At 38.1% G+C, this 25,690-nt stretch overlaps 1 protein-coding gene across 1 annotated transcript in view; it reads left to right on the top strand.

The window, feature by feature from the left end:
• Positions 1-25,690, top strand: part of LOC120778124 (F-box/LRR-repeat protein 16-like) — a 220,707-nt gene that overhangs the window by 36,294 nt on the left and 158,723 nt on the right. The window contains exon 2 of the mRNA XM_040109827.1: positions 20,699-22,655. Within this exon, the coding sequence (XP_039965761.1) occupies positions 21,333-22,655 (1,323 nt within the window). The 5' untranslated portion in view covers positions 20,699-21,332. The remainder of the gene's footprint in view (positions 1-20,698; positions 22,656-25,690) is intronic.

Consider the following 25,690-nt stretch of genomic DNA (forward strand, 5'->3'; position numbering starts at 1 on the left):
AAGAGAAAAAAACGAAAAGTGATCCCTTCCGGAGTTTGGCTAATGATATTATTCAAAGCATTCCTTTACTACACTAGGGAGTTTAGGTAGATATTGAAGTTTTAGAATATTTATATTGTTAAGACAAATTCTTAACTTAGAAGATGGCAATACACTATGGCAAATAACAAAATTTTGTTTCAACAGATTCTAACTTGAACGTGTGACCAAAAAATTCACATAAGTTGGGGAAAAGTTATCTTCTCGGCAAATATCAGCTACAATTGGTTGTAGCCATTCAACTATTGTACGCGTTTTACAAAACAAAGAGAATAGTGATATTTTGGAGCGTAGAAAGGGTAAAGGGAATGTCGAAACCACACGTCGACGGCTAAGACATGTGGGTTTATATGGAAGGTGACCTGCTAAAAAGCCACATTAACTGCATGACTTTATTGGGCTAAAAGGTATTAAAGTTGGAATCATTATGATTGCTAATAGATTATGTGGTTAGACGAAAGAAAATTTAATTTGCTAAGCTCACAAAATTTGCTTTACGTGCGAGGTTCAGGTAGTGCGAGGTTCCAGGATAATTGTGTAGTAAAAAAAATTAGGTTTCCTTGAAGACAAATGATTTGATACTGCTTTTCATACCATATTTTGGAACCCTCACACCTTATTGATGGAATAATGAATACATAAAAATATGCAACAGTGGCCAACAATTTTTTAATAACCTCAATTGAATAACATTACCCTTACCTCCCAGGATGACTCAGATTTGGAAACAAATCTTGTATAAAACATCTATAAAATATTGGTGTATATTAACCTATTCAGCTCGAATTTTTATTTGTGGTTGGTTAATACATTTAACGATCTAAGGATTGAACGTTTGGATTGGATGGAAACTCCCCCGATTTAAACTCTATTGGGCACTTATGGCACGCAATGAAATGTGAAGTTGCTAAACAGAAGCCAATAAATAAAAGTGAATTGATAAAGATTTTAGAACTGGTTTGGTATGTTCCCGTTATATGGAATTCAATTCAGATCTTTATGAAAAGTTCATCAAATTCAGTAATGTATGAATGTGTATTTTAGGGTTTCCACCGACAGTGGGGCGTAAATAATATTATATATACAGATGTACATAAAAGCAAGTATAATAACATATTTATGTATCTAAACATGCCCTTAAATGGCTTTATCGTTGACAACAGCACGATTGTTTTGTGAACGTTTTCCTGGTGTGTGAGCACAAAAATATTTAAGCGATTCTAAACACGCGTGTTTTCTACTCTCTCTCTCCAACTGGAAACTTTCGCTTTTGGCAAAAACGGAAACTCGTGTATTTTATTTGAAGTCTCACACACATAAGTATTTAGGTATATAGTATATAGTTTCAAATACTTATCTAAGTGAATGGAAAAGAAAATATGTAATTATTCTTACTAAGGCATACAAGTCAGGTATATATCTTTATGTATATAAATCTTCTGACCGTGTGTTTGTAATTGAACTGCTTCTAAACGGCTGGACCGATTTTGATGAAATTTTTTGTGTGTGTTCAAGGAGATTCGAGAATGGTTTAGATTCACAATTTGGTCCACTGGAAAATGTTTTTTTAAATTAATTTTTCATTTGTAATTAATTGCTAATTATGGAATGTTTGACCGATAGATTGCGCTACAATCGCAGTATCCAATATGCAAACCTTAAATTGGCGTAAACGTGCAATAAACAAAACGATGCCAAAGTATAAGGCGACATCTGTAGACAAGTTTTCATAACGTGGACAGAGTTGTTCGTTCTTAAGTAATAAATTGGGTGATTCAATACATCTATGGGTAGCTATAACATTTTTTTCATACCTGCTAACTATTGGAGGGGTATCTTGACAGGCAATTTAAAATTGCAAAAGATCTGGCATCAAAAAATTGCGGCATAACTGAAGTGTTGATAAAAAGGTCTATTAAAATTTCAGATATACAGAAATCTTTTCGAAGCATTGCAAGACTGATGCCATAACCTTGCCAGCCGATTTTTTTTTTGTCTTTCCACCGTTTCTTAATATGCAGTCCACCAGGCTGACAATCGATTGGACTCGATTGATTTCACTGATGCACAGCCAAAATTCAATAGTATTTTTACCCCAAAAACCAATTCTTTCTTAACGCACGAAATGCTTTTTGATTCATTTTTGTTGCTTCACCAAAAATGCGATTATTCCTTAACTAATACTTATAATCTAACTAATAGAAATCATATAGATGGTATTAGTAGTACTACCTATGTATCAGCCACAGTAAAACGTGGGCGGGTGCTTTAGTATATATTATATTTTTCAACTGAACAAAAAAGATTTGAACAATTTTCTTTTTCAACTAAAATCAAAATACCTATACGTACGAAAACTTTTTTTTACAAATCTGTCGATTGCGAAAAACTGGTGTAAAGCTAGAAAAGAACGTGCTTAATTAGTAGTCTTATGTAAATTAGAATTTGTTTTGCTTCAGAATGAACTGGTACCTTAAATCACCACCGCTCTAAGAGATCATCTAGAAAAAACTGATCTCGAATATTGGTTCAATTGCTGATTTGCTTCAATATTTCAATATACACTTTTTGTACTCTCAATTACATGTTTAACAAAGCCTAAAAGAAAGAAATATGTTTCTTTTTTTCCTATTAGCGAAATAAATAGTCAAAGTTAAGCCTTCCCAGAGTGCTCTAGACTGGCCTACAATCTTAAAGGGTTCCCAGCATTAGACAAAATTTCGATTTTGAAAATGGGTTATTAGAAAAATATCATTTTCAACTTTTGTAGCCTTCGGTTTTGTATTATCACTCACCACAAGCGCTGGTATTTGCAAGAAAAGCATCCACAATCCAGCTTCATCCTCACTACTGAGATTAAGTACACTTCTGTATCAATAGAAAAGTATGTGACCACTTAATTGAGTATACATGGAAATTATGAGTCCCATCATTTGTCTAATAAATCTAGCCACACACGACATATAAGCGGAAGGCATTCGGTAAATTAAGTTTTCCTTTATTTGACTCTGGAAGTTATTGTTTACAAATAGGTGGGTAAGCCGGGATTTATGTAGAATTAGTTCGTTTACAATGGAGCAGTCTGAAAAAAGCAATCGCCCAGATTCATACAAAAATATGTATCTTTAGTGAACACAAGTAGCCTAATCGTTTCTAATATTGGATTCAGAATATCAATGAAAAATTAACTCATAACTTATTCATTACAAACTACGCTTTAATGTTATTTTTAGAAGGGGCTATTACTTTCCTTTGGTCCTGGAAATACATAGTAGTCCATACAGCGCCACATACATATACATATGTATAATATGTAATTACCGATGCTTTTGTTGTTGTAACCGTCGCTTTGTGTCATGGCATTCTGCCTCATTGTTTGGAATATCGATTTTCCTGAGGCTACAACAGCCGAGCCACTAATACACCAACGTTTAGCCAATGTGTCTGTGCGAATATATACTTAACGGTACACACGAAGTCGTATGTGTGCGTAAATGGAAGTATTTGTGTACTCGGATATACTGTTATAAATCGAATTCTAGCCGTTCCTTTATTCCTTTGATGTCTTGCGTTAGCTTCTCCAAACAAAAACAACAAATAAGATGTTGACTATGGCATACATCTTCGGCTTTCGATTTTCGCTTGACTACATAGTTGTTTTGACGTTACTGCTCACTTCAACTTATATTCTACGACTCAGTTTTAACACATATTTGCTTTATCTTCTTAAGGATTTTCGCGAAACTATTTGGTTAGTCGCTTGGCCTGAAATTTCGTATTTTTTCGTACACTTGTGCGTATCTTTTGGCCGACAACTAATGTGGCATCTATAAAATCTCATTTACTTTTTTGCTTTCTTCTCTATCCTTGTCTTAATTTTATTATTGCGAAGTCACTTTTATTCTGCCGAAATGATATATATGTGTACATATCTGTTTGTAGCTTATAGACGTGGGTAAGAAATGGGTTAAACAGGCTATAAAGGCTTTACTTCGTAGCAGATTTTATTGTTTGCTTTAAAACGTGGCTAGAATTATGGTATATGTGTGGGAATGGTGTGCTCAAAAGTAGACGATAATACCCAAACGAAGGTAGGAGTTGATAGACAGGTTTTAAATTAAAAATGTATATATGTACGAGGGCTGCTATATATATTCTGGCCTAGGGCAACACTAAGTGTTGCCATGTGCAATCTGACATTTCCATTGGAAAGTTTGACATTTTTTAGCATAACATCACTCAGAACGTTTTGTCATTTAATCGTGAATTGTTTTACTTACAGGGAATTAAAAAATTCATCTCGGCCAAAAAATGGAATTAACTCGTGAACATTTTCGTGCGATCATTTTTCACAACTTTCGACATGGATTATCACGACAAGAGTTCATCGATGAACTAAAATCTTTGTATGGCTATGAAGCACTATTCTATAGCACTGTGAAAAACTGTGGTACAACGAATTCAATCGTGGCCGACGCTCGCTCAAAGACGAATTCCGTGAAGGTCGTCCAAAAACAGCCGTTGTGCCAGAAAACATCGATGCCGTACGTGAACTGATAATGCAAGACCGTCATGTAACATACGTTCAGATAGAGGCATGCCTATGCATTTCTCCCACCAGCATACATTCGATATTGCATGAACACCTGGCCGTAAAAAAGGTTTGTTCTCGTTGGATCCCGCACAATTTGACAATCGCTCAAAAAAAGGCTCGTGTGGATTGGTGTAAAGGAATGCTGAAAAGATACGATGGCGGTGCTTCAAAAGACGTTTATAAGATCGTCACAGGGGACGAATCATGGATCTATGCGTATGAACCCGAAACAATACAGCAATGGACAAAAAAAATATATATAAAAAATAAAAAATAAAAAAACCATTTTCGTTGATAAATATGCCTATTTACATTAATAGGCCAGAAATATATGTATATAGCAACCTACGTACATGTATAAATACTGTAATATCAAAACAGTATTTTCTGAGCTATAATCCGATGAAGCTTAGTGACTAAAATGTAATTTTTATAAAATAATTGTACTTGGACTTGACGATATAGCTTCAAATTAAGATGGATAGACTTTTTAAAACATGTATTTTAAGCAGCCCATTTCAGTGATATACGTTTCAAAACGTTTTGAGTTAATAGTAGTGGTATAGTATAACATCAAAAGTGTTAAATTTTACGACAAAGCCGTGAGTTGCCAGATTGCAGGACTAGTGTTACCAAATCCCGAAATATAAAAGGCGACCTATATATAGTTTTCCTTTAGGGTAATACACTGCGTTGCGTTTTCAATGCTTTGGACCGGGTTCATCGTGTGCAGTCCAGAAGGATGACTGTCGATTGGACTTCGCAATGAAATAATGGAGATATTGTCATCTATTCTCTCATATCGATGCAAAAATTCGGGTTTATTACGCTTTAACATTTCCAAATAATGCTCCGAATCATTAAGTCGTCGTTGTTTGTAGTCAAAAGTGAACTCACGTAGCACCCACTTTGCACAAAGCTTTCTCATATCAACCAGCTATTTCATTCAATTTCAATTTACCGTCATTAAAAAATATTTTTTTGGATATTTTCCTCGGTAACAACATTTTTGGGCGTCCACTGCGTTAACGGTCTTCGGTGCTCATTTCACCTAGTCTAAATATAGCATACCAATCCTTGATTTTCCTGGGCTCTTCAACGCTTCCTTCTGGGTGCTAGAAACAACGTGGCAATTTTAGAAAAGGTGTCAAAATATTATATAGAGGTACTGAGTACATCTAGAAAGTGCGTTACTATTTAAAAAAATATATGTTTTTTTAAATTGTGGAGAAAATGTCGATGTGATGTTGTAAAATAAATTACCGCAATAAAACTCATCACTACTTAACTTTTTCTCTGGAAGGAGTTTCGCCCTCTTCGACAAAGTTCTCCACATTTAATTGGGTAGGCATCGATAAAGAAACCCATAGTCTTAATAATTTCTGTACCAAAAATGCAAATAAGGTAGATTGGAATGTATTGACACTACGAGATTTCTACAAGCAGTTCCGGTCCGTTTAAATTTAGTGGCATTTAACTAAAGAAACAAAAGAATACTGTTCTAGTTAAAGATACTAAAAAATGATGAAAAGAAAAGTGTGTTTAAAATAATCAAACTTTAGTCGTTAATATCTAGCTTACGAAACAATCGTCATAGACTTTTTTCGAAGAGCAATCAATTTCCCACAAAAACCATGAAAAGAAATATTTGTAAGCAGTTCCATGCGCGATACAAAGTTTTCTTTCTGATAATAAGAAAAAAAAACCATTAGGCGAAGGATCTTGCCGTTTCAATTAAGATCACATATACGTATAATTTTGCCTTATTCTAGCGATGAAATACTAACTTTTTATATAATTTTGGATTTGTTTTAAGGCCTTCTCAAGCATAGTGAACTAAAAAGTTCTTGTACCCAAAACTATACTAACCAAGGTACTTCAAAAACTTCTGAATTTTCTTTGTACCATGCAGTATGTCTGCGGCTATGAAAGCTACAGGCCACCGTATTCCTTGCTTGTCATGCATAATTCACTTGAACCATCACTGGTAGTCACTTAAAATGAAGACATTCCCGGTGGTTGATTGACGGGCTTGTTTGTGCACGGTTTGGTATATAAATACTTTAAGTACATAGGAAAGTGTGCATACCTACGTACCTATAAGGTATTTACTTTAATTTTCTTCTTTCTTCTTTTGACATACTTTTACGTTTATTTTCAACACAAACATCTGCAGTGTCTATATTTTGTTTTCTCCTGCCGGTTTCTCAAAGCTAGTGTATACAGAGTATCCCCTACATACATAAATGCACTCTATGCGTTTGCCACATTTGCACACTGGCCTCCTTTATTGCTCCATTAGAAGGACAGTTCTCAAAGTAGTTGAAGAAGTTGTTTAACTTTGCTGAACGTGCTGGGATTTCTACAAAGGTACGAGTAAATTAAGCACTGACCCTGTGCAAAGAAAATAAAATTTACTTAGATTGCCAGCACAGTTACTTATTATTTCATTTAATTTACTCTAATCTAATGGAAAAAAATCGTAATAATTTCTTTGTGTACAAAAATCATAAAAATGTCATGTTATGTAACTCTGAAGGTTTTGAAAGGGTTGTGTACTGAATAAGCTTTGTTATCAAATATTAAAATTAGTTTACAGCATCACATTTACGTGGCACGAGCTATACAGAGAGATTTGCCTTTTCTCTAATTAATTCTATTCGAAAAGGGATAATGACAGCAGATTCTTTACATTAGCGAATGCTTGTATATTTTTATTGTTTGAGAGTTGTCTTTACAAATCTTTAAATTATTTTGAAGTTTCTGCTACGGCGTATAATAATTTTGTTTACCTAACGGTTCATAAGGGAATTTTGGGACGACATTTCAAGCTTCTTATGTACAACAGCTGTTGCAATGAGGAGTGCCATGTAGCAGTGGAGACGTTACAATCGACCATAATACGTGCGAAGATACCGATAGTTGAAGAGAGAAGCAAGACAAAAGAAGGAGAGGTCAAAATGCGGGAGTATGAAGACCTTGACAAGCTGGTCGACATTGGTAATGCTCGATTTAAATTTACGAATAGATGTGCGACTAACAGATGGTTTCAAAACTGGAGCATACTCTTGTAGAACCTCCCGAGGTAATCTAGTTACTGATGCCCAGAACATTCAAAACTTATGGAGAGAACACTTCTCCAGCCTGCTGAATGGCAGTGAAAGTATAACGCTAGGAGAAGGCAAACCCCATTTCCTAATCGATGACGATGGAGCGGACGTTCCATTGATCGACCATGAAGAAGTAAATAGAGAAGATACAATCTTCTTTATAAGAGTGTACAGTTGTTGGCGTCCGCCGATGATATTGATATCGTTGGCCTTCTCCAGGTTGGATAAGGAAGCAAAGCAAATAGGCTTGGCAGTGTCATCTTGTTCTGTCATCAAACAAACAGACGTCGCACTCGCGACTTGACTCTCACGTCACTTTTGACAGTCATTACTTCGAAGTCGTAGATAATTGCGTATATTTTGGAACCATTTCTAACGCCAACAATCTCAGCAATCTCAGCGTCAATATCCAACGCGGAATAACTCTTGCCAACAGGTGCTACTTCCAACTGAGTAGGCTTAAGAAGTGAAGTTCTCACTCGACGACCAGGTTCAAAATTCTATAAGTCACTCATTATTCCCGTTCTGCTATATGGTGTAGCAGAATGGACGATGATAACATCCGGTAAGATCGACGTTACGAGTGTTCGAGAGAAAGGTTCCGCGGAAGATTTATCGTTGAAACAATGAGCTGTACGAGGTATACGACGATATTGACATAGTCCAGCGAATATATGATATGTACATAAATGGTGGAGATGGGCGTAAATTCCATATTATTTTTTCAACTTATGAATCTTTGCACGTAAAATGTGTTTAACGTATGCAATCTCACGATCAAAGTGAAAAGTCGAAATTATACTATTCCTTTTCAAGTCACCAGATACCGAATATGTCGACCTCCATTCCTATGGCTGACTGTTTTGCGAAAATATCGATCAATCTGTGAGGTATTATGACGTGATGGTGAAAATGGATAACATCGGTTAAATGCTTCCCCTAGCTCTCTAATATCAATGGAAGAATGTTCGAACTTCCTGTTGAGTTCATACTTTTGCAAAATTTTTAAAAGAAACGTTTTGCCAACACCTGAAAGTACTTCCCCGTCTTTGATCCTTGCTGATTGCCTATACTCTTGCAAGAGAATAATCATGTAAAGTATGGTTGTCCAACAAACTTAATTTACAGAGCCACGTTAAAAATATATTGTTGAATTTATGAATTATCGGCAGACATTTTTCTCCTTTGAATTATAAATTGCGTCTCAGTGGTGTTTCCTGAGCTAAAGTGAGCACATGAGTTACTGTTACGGCACTCCTGTTTTAGATCGAGGTCCAGAACTATGGAGAAACTTTCATCTCATGGCGAATATTCTTGTCAAAGTTGAACGGTGGTCTCACTACTGATGTACAAATCCAAGTACTAAGGGCATCTCTCCGATGAAGTGAGCTTTTAGTGAGCCGTCATTATGCTTTGGAATTTCCAAAATCAACTAACTTTTTTTAAAATATATAGCAAAAAAATATATATCTGCATAGTAAATCCATTTATTAGGATGTCTCTTAATCAACAACAACAACTATTGATAACTATGGTATAACATTCCACGCTTCTGAATAACACAAACCCAAAGCTCCACACGGCCGACATTTCTATTGATTTCGGTAGCATTCCCAATCAGTTATTGATGTTGGTGGCGATAAAGCAGAAATTGTTTAACAACAAAGAAATTCTGGGAAAATTGTCGCTGTGCTTTAGTGTTTGATACAGCAAAAAATGTTCCCCGTAATCCCATAGAGACTTGTCAATACTGTTCGCACAATCAACCATTCAACATTTCATTTGTTCAGCCAATTCAGCATTGAAAGCCGGTAGTTAAGGTAACAGTATGGGCCAACTTCAGCTGTTAAACAAACAAGATGAAAGAGGGATTGAGTACATAATACTCGTGCTGAATGCGAGTGTGTCTCGCATAGGCGAGCCGGTATGCACTCGAGTTGCAAGAGATGGTTGCGCAAACTTTGCTGTGGCTTATCATTTGATGTGGACAGTTAAGTGGCGATTGCTTTTCGAAAATTTGCTTTATATGCTAGGTTTATAGCCAAGGCACCTTCTTGCAGAATGGTATTATAGTTTTGTTGTGATTAAACATGCTCGTACACTTTAGCTAGCGCAAGTATGCAGTTTTGTTTTGATCTGGGAGTAACTATGGATCCCAAACTCAATTTTAATCTTGCATCTTCTAAGGTTTTTAAAGTTAAATGCGCTCTTAGCTTTGTCAAATGTTGGTCTAAAGAATTTGGAGATTCGCTTACTACAAAAAATCTTTTTACATCTTTGGTGAGGCCTGTATTAGAGTATGCTTCTGTGATATGGAACACTAGTTATCAAGTAAATTCGGAGACGTTAAAGTCTGTTCGAAAACATTTTTTTACTTTTTGCTTTAAATCATTTTCAATAGGATTCCTGGTTCAATCATCCCCCATATACTAACCGTTTAAAAGTTATAAATCTCCCGACACTCGCTAGTTGTATGGAGATATTTGGTATAATATTTCTAGTAAAACTTATGAATGGGTCAGACTGTAGTCCAGCTCTGTTGTCTGGTATTAATTTTAACGTCGCTCAATCCGACAATTTAGACCTTTATTTTTAAAAATTTCTAGAACAAAGTTTGAGTCGAACGAATCATTCCGCCGTATGTGTCACGATTTCAATTCTTATTCCAGCGCATTTGATCTAACAGATCTACTCTCAGCAAGTAACATTTAAAAATAGTAAACTTACTTTATTCTAATTCTTTATTTTGGCTGTTGAAATTTTTCTTTCTGTAGCTGAGCAGCTTAAGATCGCAACGCTTAAAACTCTCTTATTATAACTCAGCTAATTCCGCTAGTTTGCGGATTGCGCCCCTCGCGTCGGTTGTTCGGGAGGAGGGTAATCGTTGGGTATTATTATTAGGAAAAATATATATTTGACTCAGCAGTAGATATCACAATATTTAGAGGTGACAGTCGCCAGAGCACTTAAACAGGAATATTAAGAGCGAGAATATGAGACATATCAAAACGTGAAAATCTGATCAAGCTCAAGGAGCATTACGCATAGTAGGATTCCGTACGATTTCCGTTGAAAAGTTCGATTTTCGCATCATTTAGCCAACACCTTGACAGATGCCGAATGTACAATATATACAACACTGATGGATTATGGATGAAACTTAGACCAATCTAGCAGTTACAAGATCTGTAATCCGTTTATACCTGTACATGCGTTGGTTGAAGTGTACTAAATACCCTAAGTTCGAAGTGGACCGCTACTTGATGCTCGACGGCTTATAGCATAAAAACGTTAAAAAAATTTAAATTTTTATTAAACAAATATTTGTTTAATCTTTTCATTGAGGTTGAACTCAAGTCCTTCGGAGCGACTGCGTTCAATATGAGTGTGAAAAGTGTGACAATTATGGAAACTCTTAACTCGCCGATGAAAAGTATTCTTTAAAAACTCCGTTAAAAAGCGGTTACATTACAGAATTTGAGTTCAGAAAATAGCCTCATGTTTGATTGAAAGCGCAATGGACCAAGTTGGATGGGTTCTTAGTCATAACTGCATAATTATATCTGATTTAACCAAGAGACTCATGTGACTATGCTAGCTGAAGGTCTTTACTGTAGTCTTTCACAGACTTACAAGTTTATCTCATGATACAATAGTTAGGGTAAGAAGGAGAAACTCTAAGCGCGTCCAACTGAGAACCAAGAGTTTTGGATGAGATGCTCAAGAAAACACTGTGTATATGTTCATCTTTGATATAAGGTTTCGTTAACGGCAGGAGCACTTACGCAGCGAGAGCATGAAAGTTCACCACCGCTTTAAGAGCGAGTTAACGAGCCGAGTCGGAAAATATTTCAAAGCTTACTTTTATTTCGCCCGAACCTAGCATTCCCTTACCCATTTTCTTCCTTTCGGTATTTCTGGGAATTCAGCTTAACACAATCGATGGACTCACCTGGGCAATTGAGTTTAACAATGTGGGCACTAAAGCGCACCATTCTGAAAACAAAATTGTTATATCTGTGTGTATAGGCGTGTGTAAGTATGTAAGTCTGCGCTTTGGATATTGCCGTAAGGCAGCGCTTACCTGCACAAAAATTATTATTAGTTATTATCTCTTAGTATTTCCTTAAACTTTTGTCAATTTATTTCGGTTTTTTATCTTTTATCTGCTTTATCACACATTTCCTCTTACATCGCTTCATAAAAGACTTAATAACTCAACGCTTATGCTGTCGCATACCTTTGCAGCCACCTCTGCCCCTTTCCATTTCCCTTTACAACGCAGCAAACGCGCTCGCTCACGAGTATTTGCTACAGTTATCTTCCGTGCTTTCTTCGTCTGTCATTTCGTATTTACTTGAGATTGTCGACTGATGATAATATACCAATTTGGTTAAGTGGCCCTATGCAGCATACTCGCAAGCACCACAGTTTTGCGTTCGCCCAGCGCTTTTGCTTTTGAGGTTGCTCATACCACACGTTGTACATTCGGCATCGGGCAACGAACTTTATGAAACACTACTATTTATTTAGTTTTCCGCACTTGGTTGTTTATTTGCGTTTGCGAATAGTAATGTATATGTAACTTTCAGCTTTTAACTTGGCGTCGATGAAAAGCAGTCAAAAGGAAACGCCGCATTTATATGTATCTCAATTTATACATACACATACATATGTACATATGTATGTAGTGATAAATATCGTAGAGTGCAAAGGCTATTCAGCGCCATCGTTGGTTTTTATAAGTACGTCTGCTGTTGTTTTTGTTGCTTTTAGTAGTTTGTAGCTCTTAAAATTTCACTGCTATGCGTCAGCCAATATTGCGGTTGGTCAGTGGAGAGGATATGGCGTTTGTGCTTTGCCCGGGCAATTAAAATGATGAATGTCTGTTATTTGCGTTGAAGCCTAAATGAAGTGGTTTCGTCATGCACTCGAGACGTTTTTTCTTTGTTTTTGGCAAATACGCGTTCCGCTATGTTCAGCGAATAGGGCTGTGGAGCATGCTTTGACGCCAAAAACTGGAATATTCGGAAATTTTACTAGAATGACGCATGTTTTTTTATTTGGAGAATAAAGTATTTTTATTGAAGACAAATTTATTTTTTATTATTTATTTGATAGTCTCAGCTACAAAAGGAAACTTATACAAAGCGTGTCAATCTTAGTTATATAGAACTTGTATATAAAATAAAACAGAAAAATTCATCAAAATCTCCAATAGTTTGGCTTTATTAAATAAAAAATGTCGGCGATTAGGACAACATTTCGAGCATAAACGTCTTTTGAAGCACCGCGATCGTATTTTTTCAGCATTTCTTTACACCAATCCACAAGAGCCTTTTTTTGAGCAATTGTCTAATGGTGCGGGATCCAACGAGAACAAACCTTTTTTACGGCCACGTGTTCATGCAATATCGAATATATGCTGGTGGGAGAAATGCATAGGCATGCTCTATCTGAAGGTATGTTACACGACGGTCTTGCATTATCAGTTCAAGTACGGCATCGATGTTTTCTGGCACAACGGCTGTTTTTGGACGACCTTCACGGAATTCGTCTTTGTGCGAGCGTCGGCCACGATTGAATACGTTGTACAAGTTTTTCACAGTGCTATGGGATGGTGCTTCATAGCCATACAAAGATTTTAGTTCATCGATGCACTCTTGTCGTGATAATCCACGTCGAAAGTTGTGAAAAATGATCGCACGAAAATGTTCACGAGTTAATTCCATTTTTTGGCCGAGATGAATTTTTTAATTCCCTGTAAATAAAACAATTCTCGATTAAATGACAAAACGTTCTGAGTGATGTTATGCTAAAAAATGTCAAAATTTCCAATGGAAAAGTCAGATTGCACCTGGCAACACTTAGTGTTGCCCTAGGCCAGAATATCTATAGCAGCCCTCGTAACGGGGTTTTCAATAGAAATGCTACAAAAGTAGATCAATGGGAACAGCAAAAGACGCCATAGTTTTTCCCGCCCTTTTAACATTTCACTTCAGTAAAAATTGCCAATTCATCAAGGAAAGATATACGATCCAACATCGAGTCGAAATTATTAAAATTTACTAGCAGAACTCGGAGTCAGTGGCCTCAACTTTAAGAGCGAATTTTTCAAAAAGAGCCGTACAAAAGTTGTTTAAACAAAACTAAAACGGCTTGGGATATCAATGAAATTAGCTATTCCTGTGAAACTACAATCATGCGTACTCCATGAGTCACAATTGCCTCCCGAAAAAATTACGGTTTGGTGCGGTTTATGGGCCGGCGTCGGCATTGTGGCGCGCCTCTTCCGTGATGATCAAGACCGGCACGTTACTGTGAATGGGAATCGTTACCGCTCAATGATAACCGAATATTTTTGGGCCAAATTGGATGATATGGACTTGAACAATATATGGTTCCAACAGGACGGTGGCCCAAGCCACACAGCGAATGGCACAATCGATTTATTGAAAACCAAGTTTGGTGAACGTGTTATCTCGCGAAATGGCCCAGTCAATTGGCTGCCTGGGTCGTGCGATTTGACGCCTTTAGGTATTTCCTGTGGGGCTATGTCAACTCTATGGTCTATGCCAACAAGCGTGCGACGATTGATGAACTTCGTACGAATATCTAAACGTGAAATTGCAGCAGTATCGGTTTGATTTATGCTTTAAAACCGCCGAAAATTGCGTTCTGAAAGCGTATCCATGGTGGCCATACAAAAGAAATCAAGTTCCATACATAATGGCATCAAATATGCCTTCACAGGAGTTAAGAATTTCGTTGATATCCCAAACTGTTTTTGCTTTAAAAAAAAAAAACTTTTATGGCATTCAAACTAAGTGCTAAAAATCAAGTTTTTGAATGGAAAAACTTTTTGATTTGAGATATGATCTCTACGAAATTTAGCATAGGTTAAGATCCGAGGCAACGCTACAATCTTTGCACATATTGGTTGGATCGCTACAGCAGTAGCTGTCATTCAAAACAGATATTTGTATACCCTTTTATACCATTATGGCAATAAGAAATGTGAAAAGTTCGGTTCAGCCAACGTTAAAGTTTATACTCTCGCAAGGAAGTTGCTAAATATGCTATAGTTTAATTCCACATAACGATGGTTTTGTAAGTCCTAAAACTAAAAGAGTCAGATATAGGGTTATATATCCCAAAGTGATCAGGGCGACGAGTAGAGTCGAAATCCGGATGTCTGTCTGTCCGTCCGTCCGTCTGTCCGTCCGTCCGTGCAAGCTGTAACTTGAGTAAAAATTGGGATATCATGATGAAACTTGGTACACGTATTCCTTGGCTCCATAAGAAGGTTAAGTTCGAAGATGGGCAAAATCGGCCCACTGCCACGCCCACAAAATGGCGGAAACCGAAAACCTATAAAGTGTCATAACTAAGCCATAAATAAAGATATTAAAGTGAAATTTGGAATTTGGCACATCGAAAACAGGAAAAGTGGGCGTGGCCCCGCCCCCTACTAATTTTTTTGTACATATCTCGGGAGCTGCTATAGCTATGTCAACCAAACTCTATAGAGTCGTTTCCTTCAGGCATTTCCATATATAGTTCAAAAATGGAAGAAATCGGATAACAACCACGCCCACCTCCCATACAAAGGTAATGTTGAAAATCACTAAAAGTGCGTTAACCGACTAACAAAAAACGTCAGACAAACTAAATTTTACGGAAGAAGTGGCAGAAGGAAGCTGCACACAGGCTTTTGTAAAAATTGAAAATGGGCGTGGCGTCGCCCACTTATGGATCAAAAACCACACCTCAGGAACTACTAGACCGATTTCAATGAAATTCGGTATATAATATTTTCTTAACACCCTGATGACATGTACGAAATATGGGTGAAATCGGTTCACAACTCCGCCTTCTTCCAATATAACGCTATTTTGAATTCCATCTAATGCCTTTTCTGTATAATACGAGTATATATGTACATTAGGAACCAATGATGATATCGGAATAAAACTTTACAAAAATACGGTGTTTGAAAAATATGTAAATGACGGATAATGAAATCTCGATAATCACTTTATCATGCGAGAGTATAAAATGTTCGGTGACACTCGAACTTAGCCCTTCCTTACTTGTTTCTTGTTCAAAGTAATATTCAAAAATTGTTCTTCTATTTTGGTTATTCATTGTTATCCTCAAACATACTCCGGTGAAGAGAACTTCTGAAGGACTTGTCGAATGGAACTTTTTTAGTCAATAATTAGCTTTTTTCTCTTACTTTCTTAATTCCACCAACAAATAGTTTATAATAATATAATGCACAATTAATGAAATTGTACACCTCAAGCCAGGTATAGCAAAAGTTTGCTTTTCAACTATTCGCATAATTCACTCTCTCATTTAATTTCTTTTGCCCAACAAACTTGATCACGCGGTCAAAAACTTCGCAATCCTACTAAATAATTACAACAAATATGCATGCTTTGGCACTTACTGACACTAATTGCTGTCACAATCAGTTATTCACCAAAATCCTGCAGAATGTGTGCATTTTTTCTCTTTTGTGAGAAAAGGAGATTTTTCTGCCTTATGCTTACGACTTAGGCAACAAATAGCCAGGGCACAGTCAGTAATAGCCACTTTCTGTAATTTCCGTTAAAGTTTATTACTTTCATTCCTTAGTTGCAGCAGGGATTGCCAACGCGTCGCGCTAATTAACAGTCATAAGCGCAGCAATGCGAGGCATAATTAAGAAAGAAGTGGGCCTATGCAGTGCGGCTGCTCTGTGCGTAGAGGAAAGAAAAATAATAATACAAAAAATGAAAGGAACGAAAAGAATAGAAAAGCCGCGGAAAGTAAAATAAAAAATAAATGGAACGGCAGCAGTAACCAACTGCCCTAGGAGTGTGGCAGCGCCTTGGTTGGTAGCCTCGCACGCTTTATTAATGACTGGCGACTTTAACGCCCTAGCCTTGCCATGTTATAGTGCATAAATGTTGGCGTAATGAGATTTGCTTGGAAAAAATATGAAACAATTCAAATCATTTTAAACGTATATTATTTGCTCGTACTGTAAGCATTTTTAATATGTCAGGCAGTCGGTAATTTTCTACAATATCGCTGCCTCAATAAAAGTTGCGCTATAAACATAATTTTTCGCTCATCTCTCACCTCTCTCCTATGTAGCCAAACGCTCACCTCTCACGACTTGCCGTTCACCCCTCTCCCCTCTCCCCTCTCTCCTCTCTCCTCTCTCCTTTCTCTTTATTTTTCCTATTTCTTTGTGTCGCATTTTTTTATAACTCGCAATCACTTTTTGCAGCTGTTACTTTTATTTTCCGAGCAGCACAATAAAATTGCTTGTCTTCCCCGCGAAGTTCCTTTATTACTCATATTTATTAATATGAATTTGTCCTTGCGTTGGTCCAAGGTTTTCCACTCCTCAAATAATCTGGCTTCACTGTTAGGAAGCTTATTTTGTGTTGTTGTGTTTCTAATTTTCAACTCATAATTATTTGCAACACGTCTGTATGTCGTGGATGACTGGCAAGTTTAGGTTCATATACATTTAGCTACACGTTGAGATTTCATTTTATTAATATAATAAAAAATCTGCAAAGACAACGAGACTTGAAATACAGTTATTTAAGTGTTACTTTGTACATTTCGAGCAGCTCTTAAGCACAAACAAACCAACTCCCTTATTTTCGTATTATAATGTAAGTATTTGGATCTGGAATATATTCCACGAACGGAGAGTGGAATTTGACTGTGTCTGACAAAAGTTTCCCTTCTACTTTTGTGCGTTTTTACCTACCATTTGAATCATTCCGGGTCTCGGGAAATATTTCCACATCCCTTTCTTAGACCGACATCTTAAGTTTAATTCTGTAGTTAAATTGTATTAGGTTGTCAAAAAAGTCTTGCGGTATTTTCGCTAGTTGGCGCTGAAAGCGCGTAGTTCTAGTTTTATTCGTCGCATCGGATCGTGCTATAGCTTTTTGGAAAGCTCATTTCACGCGCTAACACGTGTTTGATTGATTGTCGTTTCTTTTAAGTCGTTCGTGAGTTATAGCGTCGCAAACATGGAGCAAAATAAATAGAAAATACGGCATATTTTACAGTACTACTACGATAAAGGCAAAAATGCATCTCAAGCCGCCAATAAAATTTGTGCAGTTTATGGACCCGATACAGTTTCAATTTCCACCGCACAACGATGGTTTCAACGTTTTCGTTCTGGTGTAGAAGTGGTCGAAGATGCGCCACGCTCCGGAAGGCCTGTCGTCGAAAATTGCGATAAAATCGCTGAATTGGTCGAAAGAGACCGGCATAGTAGCAGCCGTAGCATCGGCCAAGAGCTGGGAATGAGTCATCAAAAATTAATTTCAATTTCAATAAAAAAAAAAAAATTCAATAAAAATACCGCAACTCATTATATGTTAATGTCAGTAGTCTTACTATTTATGGGAACACACACATAGGAATATACGCATAACTTCCGTCCAATTCTAAAAATCATTAGCTTCACTCTTAGAGCAAGATTAGAAGCATTTTGAACGTGCCCTAAAATTGTCGTTCGAATTCAAAGCCTTGTGTTTGAGACATCGTTCCAAGCGCCACCAATTGGTCGACAACTGACTAGAATACGTGTGGTAAATATTTGAAAACAAAATGGTTTAATTTACCTTCGTTGTAGGAAAGATCTAGATATAACAGATTATACACATGAATAAGCCCAACAACGCTTTTAGCAGAGAACTAGATTTCAACTACGTATGTTGTCTTTTATATTTCGAGATTTTAGAAAAAACAACAAATGTTAATCATCGAAAATCGCTTTATTGTTTTTCAAAATATTCTCCATCAAGATCTATATATTTTTGCATGCATTTGAACCAATTTCCAAAGCACATTTACCACTCTGTTAGAGATATCTCCAAAACATGCGTTCAATTGTCCTAGTGAAGAGTGTTGGTTTTCTCGATTTCTTGAAAGAAAAATGAGAAACAAATGGTTATATATCACCAAGAATATACAGTTCTGCGTTTTCTAGTGATATGGTTGCGACATGTCCAGTTTTTCTAAAAAAACAGGCACACATTAGCTTGAAAGTGCTTCGTACTTGAACAGCGTTTGTTGGATTCGGCTCATTTTGAAATACCCATACAGTCAACTGCTGCTTACTTTCGTGCTTATACATAAATCCACGATTCAGCACTTGTTACATTGTCATAGACCAAATGTGCTTCTAAGTTTTAGTATCGTATAATTTTAACATTTCTCTCGACTGATCTACACGAGCCTCTTTTTGAGCGATTGATCATTTGTGTAAGATCTAATGAGAAAAAAATGTTTCTACAATTATATATTCATGCAATATCGAATGTATGCTAATCCCACTAACGCCGATAGTTGTCTAAATCTCACAATGCGTCACATGATGATCTTGTAATATGACTTTGTGCACAGCATCAATAGTTTCCGGAACAGCAACTGATTTTGAACGACCTTCAAAAAATTAGTTTGAAGTAATTTACGACCTAGATCGAATTCATCATACCATCGATAAAAGGTGTTCCTTGATGGTGCTCCACCGTCTAAAATTTAATTAAGCTCTTCGATGCACTGTTGCTGAGATAATCCAAGTTGTGAAAAGTAATGTCGCGAAAATGTTCGCTATCTAAATCCTTTTATACATAATCCACTCTGAAATAATTTTGTCTTCTTTTCGTTTTACTTCATTTTAAAAGGGTTAATGCGTTAGATATTACAATCCATCGACTCCAGTCACAATTATCTTTTAATCAGCTAAGAGAAAGTAAATATTATTCTCAAAGCTTCATAAAGACGCTTAGTCTGCTTCAAATTTTGAAGATTGTTGGTTCGAAGTTAAAGCCGGCATAAGACGTGTTTTGCATTGTCTTGTAAATTCGCTTATAACGCTTTTTCTCCTATTTACCGCAAACTTATTCATTTTACTCAAATAATCGGAATCGGAATAACCGACTATATAAAAGGTTTGAAACAGTCTGGTGTTATCAGAATTTTTAAAATTAACCTGGAGGTTTGGCGATAATAGTGGTTTGACTTCAGTTTAGACAAAATAGCACAGACAAGTAGCAAGCGGTGATAGAATTTCATCTCACCAGTCTTTCTGTTCAGTAATAAGAAGGATCTACAATTTTTAGACTTACAAGTCTGGCTACCTAGAGTTCTTACGTTTCATCTCTAGTTAGAGAGAGCTCTTCAAGTTGAGATATGCAAATACTGACTCAATACTAAGATTCCGAAGAGAAATTAACTAATTTAGTCTTTAATGTCCTAGTAAGGGTTCTGTCTTACGGAGTGCAGGAGAGAAAGAGTTGGACAGGGGTACCTTGCTTCAGATCTGAATATTTGGCAACTTACATTGAGTTTATGTGTGACCCCTCTATAAAAAAAAGAAGGCTGCATAGAAACCAGAGACATATTCGATAATAATGAAATGGGATCCCTATTATTGTAAGTTCATTAGCCTTTCGAATTCTCAGCGATTAAACTATGACCGGGCAAACAAAATGTCTGATCGATAAATATCTTTGAGCATTGGAAAGTGAGGTTAAGCATTCTCAAATTAGTTCTGAGAGCATAGTTAGTGGGCAACGAGACCATATCGTTTCTCCGCTTGGTTGGTATTTAATCCTTCAATATATGTTGATAAAAAATATACTTATTGCTGACCATTTCTAATTTAAATTTCCTCTACAGCTTTGTCCTTACTAAAAATAGTTTTTCTCTCCAGTTTGCTTTTTCCACTTAAATGACGTTTGAACTACAATATTACTGAAGCAGTTTCTTGCCGTAACTGTACTTTTTATTTCGAAACAAACTAAAGTAACTTTCTCTAACTTTATATAATACTAACACACTTATGCCCAACTTATGTGCTTCTATAGAGTTTGCAAGAAAATTTCATGAACTCTTTTGTTCTTTTTTTTTTTTGTATTTCAAGGACACTTAAACAAATTGGATACGAAAACGCTACACGTGGAAGCACAATAGAAGCGACATCCTGCTGCTTGTAAAACGGATTTTACGAATTCGGAAAAAGGTTACGGTAATCAACGAACAAGAGTGGAGCGAAACTTTCGCAAATTGCTAGAGAAATGCAGTGAACGTGTATAATATGAAAAGAACACAGTAAGCGTGTGGCAAAAGAGAGTTCCAAAAAGGAGCGTTGCATGCAATTTGTTGAGATTACAGCGACAACAATGAGCACACATGCGATGCGTTAGAATATGAATTTGGATTACGGTTGCGCATTTAGAAGCTATTAAAACTATTGTACATATACACTAACGGCTAAGCGGAAGCGCTGTGCTACACAAAGAGACTCGAAAATAAATATTAGTAGTGGACCAAGTGGATACCAAAGCTTAAAGTATAAGAGGGTTCTTTTCTGTTAAGGTGAATGAGTGTGCATTTTGCCACCGAAAACTTCGCGCTTTAGCTGACTCATTTTAGTTGGATCCAGACACATTCCCCCAGAGAGAAAGTATACAAACGAAACTTGCTATTCAATTGTTGTCTTCTCCCCCCGTGGTCGGTGAAACGCGCGCCTCAAAGTGCATTTATTCCAGCATACCATGTCCTCGATATCGGCGCAGGGCGTGGTCGAACGTGCGTCCGCTGAACTCTCGAAACGCATTAACGGCCTCGGGCTGCGTTCGAAGCATCATCATGGCAGCGGCTCCAATTCGTCCTCGTCCTCCTCAACACAATCCGCTACTTCGTCGGGTGGCAGTAGCGGCAAGACCTCAGTAATGGAACGCGTCACAAATGCACTTTGTGGCGGTGGCAATAGCAATAACAATAGTAACAATAGCAACAACAGCAGTGCGAATAACAGTGTAAACAACAGCAATCCAGCTGTCACACCCGAAAAACCAACACGCGGTGGCAGCGGCACTAATAGCGGTACACATACACCCACAGGCGGTTTGTCGACACCCGCTAGTCCCACGCTACCACATAGCGTGCTTATCGGTGCTGGTAATAATATGCAGTTATTGCAACAACAACAAACAGCACCACAAGCACAACAACAGCCGTCACATCCGCATCAACATTCGCAGCCGCCAGCGCCAACACCGCCAACACCGTCGCAACATCCATTACAGTCACAGATTGCCAGTTCGACGCTGGTGAATTCCAATTCCAACATGTTGGGCGGCACACCGCCGGTACTTGGTCATCCTCTGGGTGCACCGCCAGCGCCCACAGTCAACTCGATTGCCAAGCAAATGAATATCACCATACCCGGTCAGCCGCAATTCAATACCATGGGTTTGGTGGCAGCACAAAAATCGGTTGCCAATCAATCGGTGAGCGGCGGTACACCGTTACAGTTGCGCAAGCAACTACCTATTCCGCATCTACATCATCCGTACGCGAGTGGGGGTGTGAGCGGCGGTGTTGCGGGCGTCTTGCCGTCGGCTACGGCGAGCGGCGCTTCAAACGTTTCACAACTGGCTGCTGCCGTTACACAGTCTGCGCTGATATTACACAAATACCCGCCTCCGATTACCAGCATTGAGGCGTTGTTGCTTGACGATCGTTTTTTGAATCGTTTTTTACTTTACTTTTCCTCGTACGAACGTCGCACGTTAGCGCAGGTGTGCATGAAATGGCGCGACATACTTTACCGCAGCCCGCGTTATTGGTCGGGTCTCTTGCCGACCTTACAGTGTCGCGAGTTACGTCAAATACCAAGCTGTGATCGTGTAAAGCTGTATAATTCGTTGATACGTCGTGGTTTTCATGCGCTCGCGTTGGTCGGCGCCTCGGATGAAGATGCACTCGATGTAGTACACTCATTCCCGTTGGCATCCAAACATATACATTCGTTGAGTTTACGCTGTTCATCGATCAGCGATCGTGGACTGGAGGCGCTGTTGGATCACCTACAGGTGAGTGTTAGAAAAGAGTTTTAAAAAATCTCCAGTTTGATATACTGAGTATATCATATTGACATTTCTCTCCAGGCCGATATCGCTAGAAAGTGTTTGTTGGCAAAACTCATATTATTAGTTTTATTAAAAGGAAGATGGAGTCTAAAAATATTATGGAATTTTTACTGCCAATTAATCTGGTACATATTTAAGACTAAACGATTACCGTGCTAACCATGTTTTCGATCAATATGCCTAGTTTAGGTTTGTTTTTGAGTCAAATACCCGAGATATAAGTTACAGTTTTTTCTCTTAAATAATTAGTTAAATACCCGAGATATAAGTTACAGTTTTTTCTCTTAAATAATTAGTTAAAAAATCGTTTTAAGCATATAACAAATGTATTGAAACGAATGGGAATAAGTATGACATTGGAAAGATTTCAACCACACTACATCGAAAGTTAATCAGTCAAAAGTTATACAGTCGATGAGAAGGCGGTCCCTTTCTCTCTCTCGCTTCCTGACAGAAAACTTTAAAAACAAGTATATTATTAGTTTCCTATCAAACCCCTACAACTGGGACTACTTTCTTTGAGCTCTCTGGTTTTTCTGAGCCGCATTTAGTGCTAGATCCCAAGAGGACAATGCATCTCCTATCCGTTCCCAGACTGTTGATATGGGGGGTACCCCACCTTGCACGCACATCGTCTTTTTAGGTTCTTCTTCTTATTTATTGACGTAAACACCGCCAATACGGTTATAGTCGAGTTTCCAATAGCGCGCCAGTCGTTCTTCCTTTGCCGCCAATTAGAGATTCCGAATGTAGCCAGGACCATCTCCTCACTCTTCTCAACGGGGTAGAGGTCTTTCTCTTCCTCTATTTGCCCAGGCGGGTACTGCGTCGAATACTCTCAGTGCTGGGAGTAGCCAACGCGTCCACTGTCTTTTAATTCGCTGAGCTATGCCAATGTCGTTGTAAATTTCATACAGCTCATTGTTCCATCGACTGTGGTATTCGCCGTTGCCAATGCGCAAAGGGCCATAAATCTCAGGACTCATCAGACGTTATCATCGTCCATATGTATATAGAGACTTGTAGAATTTGGTCTTTGTTCGTCGAAAGAGGACTTTATTTCTCAATTGTTTACTCAGTCCGAAGTAGCACCTCTTGGCAAGGGTTTTTGGTGTTAATGCTGGTTCCAAAATAGACAAAAATGTCTACAACTTCGAAGTTATAACTGTCAAGAGTGACGTGGGAGCCAAGTTGTGAGTGCGACGACTGTTTGTTTGATGACAGGAGATGTTTGTCTTTCGCTCGTTCACTACCAGATCCATTCGCTTCTTTGTCCAACCTGGTGCAAGCAGAACTAACACCGTCGTTGAGGCAAATGATATCAATATCATCGGCGTACGCCAGCAGTTGTACATTCTTGTAGAATATTGTACCTCCTCTATTTAGCTCTGGAGCTCTCTTCTCCGGCAGTAGATTGAAAAAGTCGCACTAAAGGGTGTCACCCTGTCTGAAACCTCGTTTTGTATCGAACGGCTCACTGCCGGACTTTAAGGTGGATGCATAAGAACTTCTCAACCAAGCTCTTGAGCTTCTGGTCATTTCATCTTCTATAAGAAAATGATAACCGCTTCTAACGTACAGGCCTATATTAACAGATTGACTTTACGGAGGCACCTCAAACAGCAAAGCTTTCCTGGTCTTTAATTTTGGATTGGCCACTGTTGCCAGGGCTCACTTCGATTCCACCACGAGCGTTTTCGCTTGACATTATCGTGACTCACTTTACATCAACTTTAACCATTAGCTTCAGAAATGGGTCGATTTTTTTTTTTCAATTTTGTTGAAGATTATGTAATTACAGGGTGCGGTACTTGAAGTGTAACCAACTTCAGACCGTTCGCACAGCTGTCGTACTGAAATCAGCTGTTTATAAATTTGCTGAATGACAGTTCGGGGTATTGTTCACAAGTGTGCAAAAGCGTTTTGCCAAAAGTGAACGCAAAAAAAGTGATCAGCGATGGTATTCAAACGTAATAGTGTTATTGCTTTATATTCAGTTGGGAAATCACAGCCAGAAATTTTTCGGGATCTCAAACACCTTAATGTGAATAAAGTTTTTGTTTATCGCATCATCACTCGTTACAATGATAATGGTAGCAACGCAAAACGCCATGGAGGTGGTCATCAAAAGACTGCGACGTCACGTGAGATGGTTCGGAAAATGAAGGAGCGACTTGAGCGAAATCCACGGCGAAGTGCCAATCAAATGGCTAAAGAACTGAAAATGTCCGACCACAGCATCCGACGCATATTGAAAAATGAGCTCAAGGTCAAGCCTTACAAGTTCCAAAAGGCCCATGATCTTACACCGAAGCAGCAACAAGTAAGACTTAAGAGAGCGAAGCAGTTGCTCCGCTTGGCCGAAAGCGGTCAAATTCCGAACATTGTGTTTTCTGACGAAAAAATTGTTCCAATTGAGCAATTCGTAATCTCTCAAAGCGATAGGGTTTAGTTGACCGACCGTTCATACGAGAATCTAAGTCATCGGTTGGCCACCAGGAGGCAGCACCCGCCACAAATAATGGTTTGGGCCGCTGTCACCGCAGATGGGCGCTCTCCAATTGTTTTCATCGAGCCTGGCGTCAAAGTCAATGCGACATATTATCGGGAAAGTGTTCTGGAAGCTGCTTTGAAGCTGTGGGCAAACAAACATTTCGGTCGCAAACCACGGACGTTTCAACATGACTCAGCACCGTCTCACAAAGCGTGCGTGAACCAAGAATGGCTGGAAAACAACGTTCCGAACTTCATTACGACCACACAATGGCTCTCGAATTCACCAGATGCGAATCCAGTGGATTATTCTCTCTGGGCCATTTTGGAGAGCAAGTTCCGAAGTAAAAAATACACCAGTCTCGAGATGCTGAAGAAAGCCATTGTCCGTGGGTGGTGCAAAATACCGGCAAGTCACATTCGGGCAGCTTGTGATTCGTTTTTTGACCGTCTCAAGGCCATAGTTAAGGCAAAAGATGGTCATA

Source organism: Bactrocera tryoni, chromosome 5, assembly GCF_016617805.1.
Source record: "Bactrocera tryoni isolate S06 chromosome 5, CSIRO_BtryS06_freeze2, whole genome shotgun sequence".
NCBI lineage: Eukaryota > Metazoa > Arthropoda > Insecta > Diptera > Tephritidae > Bactrocera > Bactrocera tryoni.